General features: G+C 40.0%; 2 protein-coding genes across 4 annotated transcripts in view; one reads left to right on the top strand and one right to left on the bottom strand.

Moving 5' to 3' along the window:
* Positions 1-1,589, top strand: part of LOC101850686 (dr1-associated corepressor homolog) — a 5,417-nt gene extending 3,828 nt beyond the window's left edge. For both annotated transcript variants that reach the window (XM_005089793.2, XM_005089794.2), the window contains exon 4: positions 493-1,589. In XM_005089793.2, coding sequence (XP_005089850.1) covers positions 493-1,137 — 645 coding nt within the window. In that variant the 3' untranslated portion in view covers positions 1,138-1,589. The remainder of the gene's footprint in view (positions 1-492) is intronic.
* Positions 1,590-2,469: 880 nt separating this feature from the next.
* On the bottom strand, positions 2,470-11,672 carry LOC101849977. Of its 2 annotated transcripts, none has more exons than XM_005089789.3 (4): positions 11,535-11,672; positions 6,661-6,738; positions 4,340-4,431; positions 2,470-3,579 (listed from the first exon to the last, which is right to left on the bottom strand). In XM_005089789.3, the coding sequence occupies exons 1-4, from the start codon at positions 11,611-11,613 to the stop codon at positions 3,187-3,189; spliced, it is 642 nt and encodes a 213-aa protein (XP_005089846.1). In that variant the 5' UTR covers positions 11,614-11,672; the 3' UTR covers positions 2,470-3,186. The 2 variants fall into 2 exon arrangements, with proteins under 2 accessions (XP_005089846.1, XP_005089847.1); XM_005089790.3 differs by having other exon boundaries at positions 11,476-11,648.
* Positions 11,673-11,946: the final 274 nt, after the last annotated feature.

Raw genomic sequence — 11,946 nt, 5'->3', positions numbered from 1 at the left:
TCGTTATTCGCTTATTCCGACTATAACGATAAACCAAAACATGTGGAACTAAACTGAACAAACTGCAATGGTATGTAAATGAGGAGTAAAACACAGCCACAGTGATTTTGTTGAAAAAGATAGTTTTTTGGGTATATGTATTTGATCTAGACACACGTTTTAAAATTTTAATCTAGCCCCAAATGTTGAGGGAAAATATGATTAAGTGAAAGACAACTTGAGGCAAACTGCTTTTGCAAAGTATGGGTGACATCAATTCACTCCATATTAGAAGAAAGGTTGCCCCACGCATTTTTAACGCACTGTAAAAGGTGATGATGATGATGATGATGATGATGATGATGATGATGATGATGATGATGATGATGATGATGATGATGATCATGATGATGATCATGATGATGATGGTGTATCAATAATTATATCATACTGCTCTGTGCTCCGAAGCACACCTAATAACGTGACTTTGTTCATCTTTTCTGTTTTCACCAGGCCGCGGCCCAGGCCTCCACTTCGGCTGTGACGGCGTCAACGGCAGCTGCGACATCGATGATCACCACAGCGGCGGCAAGTACATCTACCGCCAGTGCCGCAAGCTCTCCTTCTCTCCCCCTTCCGGACTCTCCCGGTCAGCCAGAGACCACCACAACCACGGCCGCCCCAGCCCCTCCAGTCGCCTCTACCGCCGCCCCTACCACTGAGCCCCCAACCACGCCTTCTCCGACAACCGCAACCAGTGTTGTTGCTCCAACTACTCAGAACATCCCACCCGTCTCAGGACAGACTAGTGGAAGCGGGAGTGGACTTCCATCATCACAGCCAACTTCAGGCGCTGGGCAATCGACTCCGGGCGGAGGGGGAGTGTACAACCCACAGACAAACTATCAGACGAACCCGTTTGGTGCGTACAATCAGCAGTACTACAACTACAACAACGGTTACTATGCCAACCCCAACACAAACTTCATCAACGGGTACGGAGGTGGGCAATATCCCAACTACAACTACAACAGCAACACCAATCCTTACTACAACAACTACAACAACTACAACAACTACTACAACTACCAAAACTACCAGCGCCAGCAACAACTCATGTACAATATGATGTTCTTTGGAGCAATGGATTTCTTGTGAGGACCAAGAAAAAAACAAACCCCAAACAAACTTCAGTTTACTGATTAAGTCCTACGAACAGCGTTTGCATACTAACTTTAAAATTTTACAAATAAATTTACATTCTCTCATTTCTTAAGGAGTTCACTGATCCAAAGCATTGTTTGTATCGACACAATTGCGTGTGACTTTCCCCCCAAAAGATGACCGATACACCCACTGAATGATTCCGGAAACAAAGGGTACACACTGTTTCCTTGAGAAGATATTCACAATTGCTTTACGTGTAATAAAAATTCATTTGGTAAAAAAACATGATCTTTTGCTGAACTGAATAAATATAAAACCGATTCATGAAATAGTTTATATAAAAATCTAAAGTGAATCGAAAATGTCGTCTTCGTTAAAATTGGATTTCCTATGATATGTATATGTACAAGTTATATATCAGGATTAAAAACCCATAACCTTTTTGTATTTGGTCATTTTCATCTTTTGAATATCTTTTAAAATTTGCTTGTTTATCATTTATACGTTTTTATTAACAATGCGTTGTTTCCCTTTTCTCTTTTTCTATGTTTCTTGTTCTCACCAGGACGATTTCCGTCCCAAATTTCTTATATTTTCTTACTCTTTTCAAGAAAACTGTTCTTTAACTTCCGACAAGGCTTACCAGTCGTCTCCGATATGTATATCTCAAGTAGAATAATTTTGCTCAAGTCAAAAATCGGAAAATTGTTATTCATTGTTGTCGTCGTTAATGACCATATTTGTCCAGAAACATTGCTTGGATGACCGTAGCACTGAAAGGAGCATAAAGAGGAATAATGACAGAGCAAACACAGATTAATCATCTTCGTGGTGTTTGCAATTATTTTCAAACGGACTCAGGACATACCAGTTTGACCACTCGCGAGCTTAGTGTTGTATTTTGCGAGCTTAATGCTCTGTTGCGCCAGTCCATTTTTCCGTTTTTGATGTAAATTTCGCTTTAATTTAGTAGAAAAAACGAGGGTTCCTACCATATGACATTGAAATTCTACGAAACACAGACATTCACAAGTACGAATTTGGGCCCTGAGGGAATAATAATATTTCAACAGTCTTGATAGTTGTGACTAAATCTCTCAAAAGTCATAAAGTGGAGCTTCTAGCCTACAAGATAGCTCTATTTCTCGCACTGATGTACAGCATAAGAGAAGAAACAAGATTTACGCTTAGGTTCAAGTCCTATCCTGCATACACATGACTTGTGACAGCCTGTCTTGATGTAAGCTTTTTTCTGATCTATTGACATCGGTTGACAAATTAAAAGTCACTGTGGTCTTAGGTAAGAGACTAGAAACTCCGCGATTTGCTACAGCGTGTTTATTTTATACACCGTTTAAAGTCAAATAGGAACTAACAACTATTGTAAAATAACAAGCAAGCATGAATTCGAATGATTTTTATATAGGGCCTACCTTTACAGAGCCACAGAGAAGCTATATTTCTAAGACGAATACATGTATTTCCAAACCCTCTTCCAAATGTTTAATAGTAACATACTCAAAACTCGGAGATACATGTGAAAACTGAGGTACATCTTTTTAAAAACTGTTTGAGGATGTAGCAGACACATTGTCTGTTTAGCAGCAAACCAATATACAATGTTTCGATGCATGTCGAAACATCATACGCAGAAGGGAAACACAAATTTATATATTTCAAAGTATGCATATTGTTGCATGCCTTTTAAAGTTTCAAATAAACAAAAACAAAATAGGAAAATCTATTTGAATAATCAAGTTATATCCCCAAAACAGCGTATCTTCAAGCGCTGTCGAAAAACTAGAATGTGCATCCTCAGTGAGTTAATGAATAAGGGCACGATAAGAACTCTGTACATCTGTCAATGCCCCAATCCGAAGCGATGAGATCTCCAAACCTGTAGGGAGGATTAAGTCCTGACCGACCACGTGATCCTTCACTTGCCGCTTTTCAGTTGTTGCTTTTAGTCAATAGAGTGTTGGCTGTTCCGAGACGTCGAAGGGGGTTCATAGCTCTTGAGCCAGTTGGCATAAAGCGGCTTTAGAACCAGAGCGATGGCTTTTGAGTCGGCATGAGGAGAGCAGGTGTTTTCTTAGCCCCTGTTCCTGGCGATTGCCACATTCCGCCTGATCCTGGGAGTAACTGGATAGCGTAGGACCTGGAGAGATCATTGCTGTAGGGGGTGGCAAACGGAAGACTCCCTTGAAGACCGTACATGTTGTAGACGGATGACGTGGCGTCATACGGGGGAAAGAAAGGCTGGTAATACAACCAGGGGTTTCTGACAGGGCTGCCCATTGGTGCCGTGGGGAACCAAGGACTTTGGGTGACTCTGGGTCTTGTCGTGGTTGTGGTGGAGGTCTCTGGCCCTTGAGACCCGCCTGAGACTGTGGGCAGCGGATACGTTGGGGTCACTGACACTGGAGCTGTTGCCTGAGGACAGGTGTAGCGTCCATCGTCATCATCATCCTATTATCTTCATTTGAATATGACCACAAACCTACTTACATACGAACATGCTATAACGGTAACCTGTATAAGACCTGTACAAACGGCCACATATCTTTCTCCCTTAAGGCTATTAAGAATAATAATTATAAGGGCACTGCGTAAGACGGCCACGTGTCTTATACGGCATTTATTTATTCTCGCCAGTCGGTGACCTTCTTAGGCCTTTTCGATTTTAAGTCTTTATATGTCTCCCCAGAATCGGGGAGCATCTTTTAATAACATATTTTAGGTTTTACTATAACTATACATATTTAAAAAGTTCTAATACATACTGAACAGTAACAGGGGCCATAAAAACATATAATTTTACAGCCCCCTGAATTGTATGAACATTATTAATAGCTTTATTTTAAAAAATGTATTTATGTATATACATTTTAAAAAATTGCTGAATATGAGTTCATGATTATAATGTGGTGCTTATGTTTCAAACTGCTGATCTATTCTCATATGTTGCAGCAAAAGTAAGTGTGTGTGTGCGCGCGCGCGCGCGCGCGTGTGTGTGTGTGTGTGTGTGTGTGTGTGTGTGTGTGTGAGTGTGTATGTGTGTGTGTGTGTGTGTGTGTGTGTGTGTTTGCATGACCAAGAAAGAGGAGAAACAGGAGAGGAGGAGGGGTGGGGGTATCTGTCTGTACGTGTTGGGAGGAAAGAACAATTTCACTGCCAAAGAAGATCTACCCACATGAGTAGAAGCTCCCCGTCTGCTAGCTGTTGATACTGTTGCTGCTGCTGCTGCTGTTGTTGCTGTTGCAGCAGTTACCGTTGTGGAAGCATCTGTGGTACAAATCAATCATGTGTTTTTAGAGATAAAAGTCTTTTTATACCTGGATACCTGGAGGTGACGTATCTGGATTGGAGGTTGACGTGCATTGACCCACCATTGCTTATGGCTGCTAATAATTATATCATAAATACACTCTGTCATACTTAGGCTAGTCCATGCCTTGATGCTATCGGTCCACCTTGGTTTTTTTTTCACCCTTAGCCGTTTTGACCTACACCTTGCCTTCAAGTATTTCCTTCACAATCTACGAATGGTGATTGTCTGTCTCCGACATTTTAGACGTTTTAACTGGCTGTATGAGCTGCTAATAAGTTCACGAGATTACAATATCCCAGTTAATCAGTTTCGTTGGACTTCAATGATAAAACCCGTTACTGTAAGTTTAATATTTCCAGCCAGCCTATATTGCGTCCTCGTCCAGGGTACATGTTCACGTGAATGCAGGTACAAACAAACGAACACACAAACACGCACACACGCAAACGTAGGCACATTATAGCTGAAACTTCGTGGGGATGAGACCTTACCCTGTCCCTCTACCTTGACACACACCAACGCACACACATACACTCTCTTTCTTTCTCTCTCTCTCTCTCTCTCTCTCTCTCTCTCTCGCACACACACACACACACACACACACACACACACACACACACACACACACACACACACACACACATACATACATACATACATACATACATACACCCACTCTCAAATGATATTTCAATTTTAGAACTATTTTGTGGACATTTAAATGTTGGCTGCCAGATTCATGGTCACATAGCTTGCTAGTTAAGCTGGTAATACACCTTTGACTCAAAATTCATGCTAACAGAAAAGGGGAAGACCGAGACAGACATGGCTGGATTGGGTTTAAAAGGTCCTGGAACAACAACATAATATCTATCAGTCTATCACAGACGCTGCACACCTAGCACAGGCCGGAAACCTTCACCTGCCCTCGACATCCTATGGATACCAGAGAAAGGAAAAAGTAAAAATAAGTAGGGAAGGAGGAGGGAGGAGGGGGATTATCTCGGGGAAGACTTTCACAGAGACTTCTTGTTATCACATTGTTAATTGGAATGAGCCCTGTCTCCCTTCATAAATTCATTACGTATAAGTAGGCATATGTTTTTTTGAAATGAAGAAAAATAGGAACCTAGGAATATACCAGAGTGATTCGTTAAGTGTCTCAAGAGGACTCAGCTAGGTGGTATTGAATAAGGAAATTTGACTTAGACGGGAAGGACATTAATTGTAAAGTCTTGATAAGCGAAAGGAACTGCGACAGTTTCATTGCACTACTCACAGAAGCCAAATAAAACTTAACTGCGACAGTTTCACTTCACTTTTCTTTAAAGCTTCACAAAATTTCTATCTGCGACGGATTTTTAACACTTCTCGTTCAAACCTAACAAAACTTCTCAACAGTTGTTATAATCCACATAGTAATATGCACTGAAATGCTTTAGCAGAGGGAGATACACGAGCACATTCACCCTCTTTCATATAAGGAAAAATATTCTATTCCAGAAAGGGTGCAGAATGGGAAAGGTGAAGAACAACACTGAAAGCAGTCATTTAATCTTTAACTTAAAAGAAAACACGAATAAATTTCCCACCTTACGGGGCGGGTAATTACGCAACGCTTTCCACTCAAATAAATAGTTGAAAGGATCAAGAAAGAATATCAGAGTAATCAAGCGCCCTTATTAAACAAATTAAAGCTGAATTGAGCTTGTAAATCTTTCAGTGAAATCAGAAATGAGTTCTGCATCTTCTTCTGCAAATCCAATCAGATAAAGATAGTTTGATGTTGATAGTATTGTTCAAAGAAAATGCTCAAGGGATGTCATCCCAACTCATAATCATTTAGCAAATCCTGCCAAGTGTACCCTCCGCTTTTTCCACACATATGCACTTGTTAAAACTACGAATAAAAGTAGAGTGTATATATCCAAATAACTGTACCTGCAGAAATCAGCCGCCTCCCCCCCCCCTTTTTTTCAAATTCACCGCTAATAACTAACACATAAACAACAAACAAAACAAAAACAAAACGAAGCAAATAAAACTATTTAAAAAACCAGCACAACAAGAAACAAAACAAAAACAAAAACCTACAAAGAAACAAATAAATAAAAATTTAAAAAAAGAAAGGAAGAAGGTGTTGATAGAACATATTCAATTTTCTAAATCATATAAGTCTTTACCTTGGGCTGATGAATGAGCTGTTATCGAGATCAGAACGAAAAGACAAAATGATGTGTAGCCCATCCTGGAAAGCTGTTCTGAAAGTAAAAACCAAGGTAATTATATCCCTGTGTGTATGCACTAGCAACTTGTTTATAACAAACAAATGGAAGTAATTAAAATTTTTCATGAGGAAAGCTTTGTCAAGTATTCTTTTACCTCAAAAGCTTTTGGATATACATTTTCCAGGACTCTTTTCAGCTTGTACATACTTTTTCTGTGACAAAATTTAATGACCATTCATTTTCTTTTTCGATTTCTTTAATCTAGTTAAGATGTTCCAGACTCACAAGTCTAATTGAAGACCCACTTTTATAATTTAAGATGGAATTGGTACTGTTTGAATGGCAAGCGAAAGACAAAGGTTTAGAAACCGTATGCGTCAATTGTACAACATTATTCTTGCAAACAATGAGCACCTATCTCTTAATAAGAAAAAAAAAGAAAGACCGATTTCATGTAATTTTGCATGTCATTGAGACCCCAGACAGCGTTTTGTAACAAAACACATCGTGTCAAAATCCGGACAGAACAGTTCAGTTCTTTCTCCTATTTCTCCTTATATTTGCCTAGTCGATATCCCTTGTTTCTATATAATTATTTCTACATTCATCACACGTAGAATTGGATCCTGACAGAACATCACACAATATTTTTGACATACACACTATTTTTGTTAATTTTTGTCTAATACTTTCGATACTGGGTTTAGAATGTTTGCATTTGCGCTATTGAAGAAAGTCACGGGTTCACAAACACACACTCGTCGTGTGGCAATTCAACATTAGATCCAGTTGAGAAAACAATTGTTTGTGTCCATGTCCAGTAGTAACTGTTGCTTACACAATGCCCTGCCAAGAGTTTTGGCGTGGTCCGTATATACTGTAAGTAGAAATAAAAATAAAATTTTCAAATATTTCTGTTTATATAAGCAAGGTTGTAGAGGCCAATTTGTTACACAGAATGATTAGTTACATCGGTCCGGACCTGTCACCATGCCCGGACAAATAATGTGTAAGGTCAAGTTTGTAAAATTAATTTTAAAAGCCGCGAGGCTTCTACACCGGGCGCGTAGTCGAAAACGGATGCCAGTGGCTGTTAACAGTAACTTCATTTCTTTTTCCAGGTAATGGAGATACCGTTTTGCTGTATTCTTAGCGAAGATGAGTGGGTTTTAAGGGGGTATTATTTAAACAACATCCCAACAGAAACAAAGAAACGACTCATCACATCAATATCCAAACCTACACTGTCAAACCTTGACCTCCAATAAAAGACAACAAACAAAGATCTCTGCACGTGGAATGTTATGTCTCAGAAAGACACTTATTCTTCACAGGAAGACCCAATAGTGTTGAAAGGGGCATTAAACCCGTGCATTTACATATGTATTGTCAGAAGAATAGACAAACAAAGAAATGACAACGCCAGATAATACGTGAACATAGAATCAAGCACACACTGAAAGACAACACATCAAATGGTTCGGACGCTCTGTAAGAATGGGACCGCAACAGACAGCCTCAAAGACCTACAACAAGATATTTAATGGATTAAAAGCGCCAACACGACCCAAAAAAATAGAGTCAAAGAAAGCCTCCAACAGGAACAATATGACGATCCAAAAGGCCACACACCTGGCCAATGTCCGACAATTACCCTCGACACCTTACGGTACGAGAGGACAGAAAAACTAAACTCAAAACTAAGCTGCTCCATCAACCATTACCGTTGTGGACATACTTTTAGGCAGAGGAAGGGGGAAATCCGAACATAATGGACTTTTATTTATTAAGCTTAGGGGGCCACAAGAATGCATTTGCGTTCGTTTTTTTAACTTGCTATGCATGTGTATATCATGTTAAAGGCGAGAACTACAAAAAAGATATCTGGAGTTCTCCATTTTGAAAGTAGCTGTCAAGAGGAGAATTGTGTCTCACTCTGATCTCCTACCTGTACTCAAGGATCTTCTCCCCTCCCCCCCCCCCCTGCCATACAGAAGAGAGAGAGAGAGAGAGAGAGAGAGAGAGAGAGAGAGAGAAGGAGAGAGAAAGAGAGAAAGAGAGAGAGGGAGGAACACATAGAGACAGAGAGAGAGGCGATAGAGAGAGGGGGAAAGATGAGCGAGAGAGAGAGAGAGAGAGAGAGAGAGAGAGAGAGAGAGAGAGAGAGAGAGAGAGAGAGAGAGAGAGAGAGAGACAGTAAGATAGACACTCAGACAGATAGAAAGACTGACACGCAGACAAACAGATATACAGAGACCGAAATATGATAATGGGGTTTGGGGAAGGGGGGGGGGGGTCAAACTCAAACTTAATTTTTATGTGAAAAATACCGAGTAACTAAACCCGTCAAGACCAAGTTTTGTGTAATTTCACAAATGAAAGCTGTTCCTACATTTTAAATCCGTGTAAATGGTTTAGTGGTTAGGCTTCGCCGTCGCTTGCAGAAGGCATGAGTTCTATTTTCGCGTACGAGGGTTTTTTTTTTATCTCGAGTATCTCCGTCGGTCAGTTGGGTCGTTGTTTCTCTCTCATACCATGTTGACCCACCTCCTAAATGATCTAAATAGTGTCGATAGAACCGCAAATCACCAGTAACACATTTTACATATTAGAGCACCCGTTACGGGTGGTTGTAAGCTAGCTCTCCTTTATCTGGCTAGTTATTATTAGTTGCGTTGAAACTAATCAGGGAATTGAATTGAGAACTGAACAAAGGATCATGATATTTAAAAAATATATATTATTGTCGTTCAGCGGGGCGTTCCGTCTTGTAGTTTTTTTTATGAGGTTACATTTCTTACCTGATCCTTCTTTCATCGATATGAATTTCATAGAAGTGACACTTTGATTATAGATAGATAGATAGATAGATAGATAGATAGATAGATAGATAGATAGATAGATAAATAGATAGATAGATAGATAGATAGATAGATAGATAGATAGATAGAAAGGTAGATAGACAGACAGATATATTTTGATTTAGTTTTTTACGAATAGATATACAGATTTTTTTGGAGAGTTTTCAACTTTTTGTGCGTGCATGTGCATGTGTGAGTGTGCGTGTGGGTGGGGAGTGGGGAGGGAAGGGGGGAGATAAACTGAGAAGACCCAGTTACTGTTTCGAAAAATTCGAGATCAGAACTGACTCACGCGGAGGCGTACAGGCTGGACACTCTCGTTGAACAAAGCTTACTTATTTCCTGCTGTTATGGAACGTTAATGAAACTGGCGTACTTCAATCGACCCATTTTTACTAATATTCATTAGGATGTCCTCCTGTACGAATTTTAATGTATAGAGCCACCTGTGCAGGTCAAATGTATTAGGTACAGGTGGAAGGATTTTGCCATCCTGAGGCCCACAAGGCGATTAGATATCAATATCATGTTGTGATGTCAAGTGTTGAAAACTGATGTGGGAATGACAGGTGTGGGGCAGCGATTTTCTCGGGATAGGGGCAGAAGAGGGACTAGCCTGAGTAACAGATGTGCAGATGCGCATTGACGTGAAACACGGGTGAATGTGCCGCTGTGTTACTGACCACAGAGGCTCAAAGTTTATATTTTATATGAGAAGAAACGTTGACTGCTTTCATTCGATCGGTATTCATTAATCATCCCGCCCTCCAGTCCACCAAAACGTTGTCACTTTCGCTTCTTCTCTCTTTCTCGTTTTCTGTTCGCTCTTCTTTCCGTTATTGCTCCTGGGGTATTTCGCTACCTCAGAATTAAAATAGTTCTATCTGCTCAGTGCCTAGTTTTAAGAAATTTTACGACAAAGATTTTGAGTCTCAAACTATGTCAAGCTTTTTCGAAAGCGATTCCTTGAACATTTTAATACCGATTCTTAATAATCTTACGATTTTGATGGAGCAGACAGAATATTTGGTTGGTCATCTCATGGTCTTAGTAACTCAAAATGACTCAAAATGTCAGATGAAACTTTGTAGTTCTAAGATAACGACTTGTATATTAAATACTGTATCATTGCACTGCAGGCCGTGGTCCTTTCTTTCTTTGGGTTTTCTTTTCAAAAGATAGGCGGGGTTTTTTTTGCTGCACCATGTCGATCTTTTCAAGGTAATAGAAGACTTCAATGCTTTATAAAAGTTAAGAGACACACTAGAGATTTTGTTTGCTTGTTTGTTTGGTTGCTTTTTTCGGTTATGTTTTCTTTATTTGTCAAAATGATAATTTTGGCCCAACAAGGAACGCGATGGCGACTGGTATAAAGTGGGGGCTCGTGGTTTAAATAACTGACCGCCAACATTCACATAGACTCTTTCTTCCTCCCCCTACTCCCTTCCTTCACAACACACACACACACACACACACACACACACTCACACACACACACACACAAAATACACACACACAAAAACACATTCTCTCTCTCTCTCTCTCTCTCTCTCTCTCTCTCTCTCTCTCTCTCTCTCTCTCTCTCTCTCCTAATTTTATGCCTCTACTTTCGCTATCCCCACCCCCTCCCCCACTCACACACACACACCATTGTAAACATTTTAATATAATGTGGAAGAGCAGAAATATGGTAGTGTCAAGAAACAATGTTATGATTAATGTATGATGGAAGTTACTGAGTTAATAGAAACTGACTTGAACAGTATAAAAAAAGAAACACTACTAGAGTCTATGCTAGAAAACAAACTGAAAGTGAGAAGCGCAATAAACTGCTGGTCATGGCCTCTGGCACTTGAACCAAAGACTTTTACCTTTTACACACCCACACACAATATCGACGTGCACTGACCTGTAAATATGTAATAAGAACATAACTGTATGATGACAAAAGGTCAATTGATACTGTACCAATGATGCTGTCCCTTGTATCTACAATCAGATACAATACAAAGCTGGACAAAGTTAGCACACAACAGTTTTCCATCATTATGTAATCAAACGTTCTTCATCACACTTCTCAGTTCTCAGAACACTGTTGTAACAATGTGGGGACGTGTGTCAAATGCTAATTATAGAAGTTGGTGTCTAGTTGTGGTGACGGTGGATAGGGGGAGGGAAGGGAGGGGGTAGGCCCATTGTTTTCGGACCAGAGTCTGACAGCTGAGAGCCTATCGCTCCTCGTTATAGTTCTCCTTATATATCTTCTCTAGACAATTCCTCTTTTCGCCGGCTAGACTTTTATGGGCCAGGTACGTTATTAATGGGGAGAAAGCGATGAATAGTCACCAAACAGGAAATATAGGTGGCTAAAAATTCAATA

The sequence above is a fragment of the Aplysia californica genome, unplaced genomic scaffold, assembly GCF_000002075.1.
Source record: "Aplysia californica isolate F4 #8 unplaced genomic scaffold, AplCal3.0 scaffold00009, whole genome shotgun sequence".
In the NCBI taxonomy this organism is placed as follows: domain Eukaryota; kingdom Metazoa; phylum Mollusca; class Gastropoda; order Aplysiida; family Aplysiidae; genus Aplysia; species Aplysia californica.
This window is presented reverse-complemented; position numbering and strand designations above follow the sequence as displayed.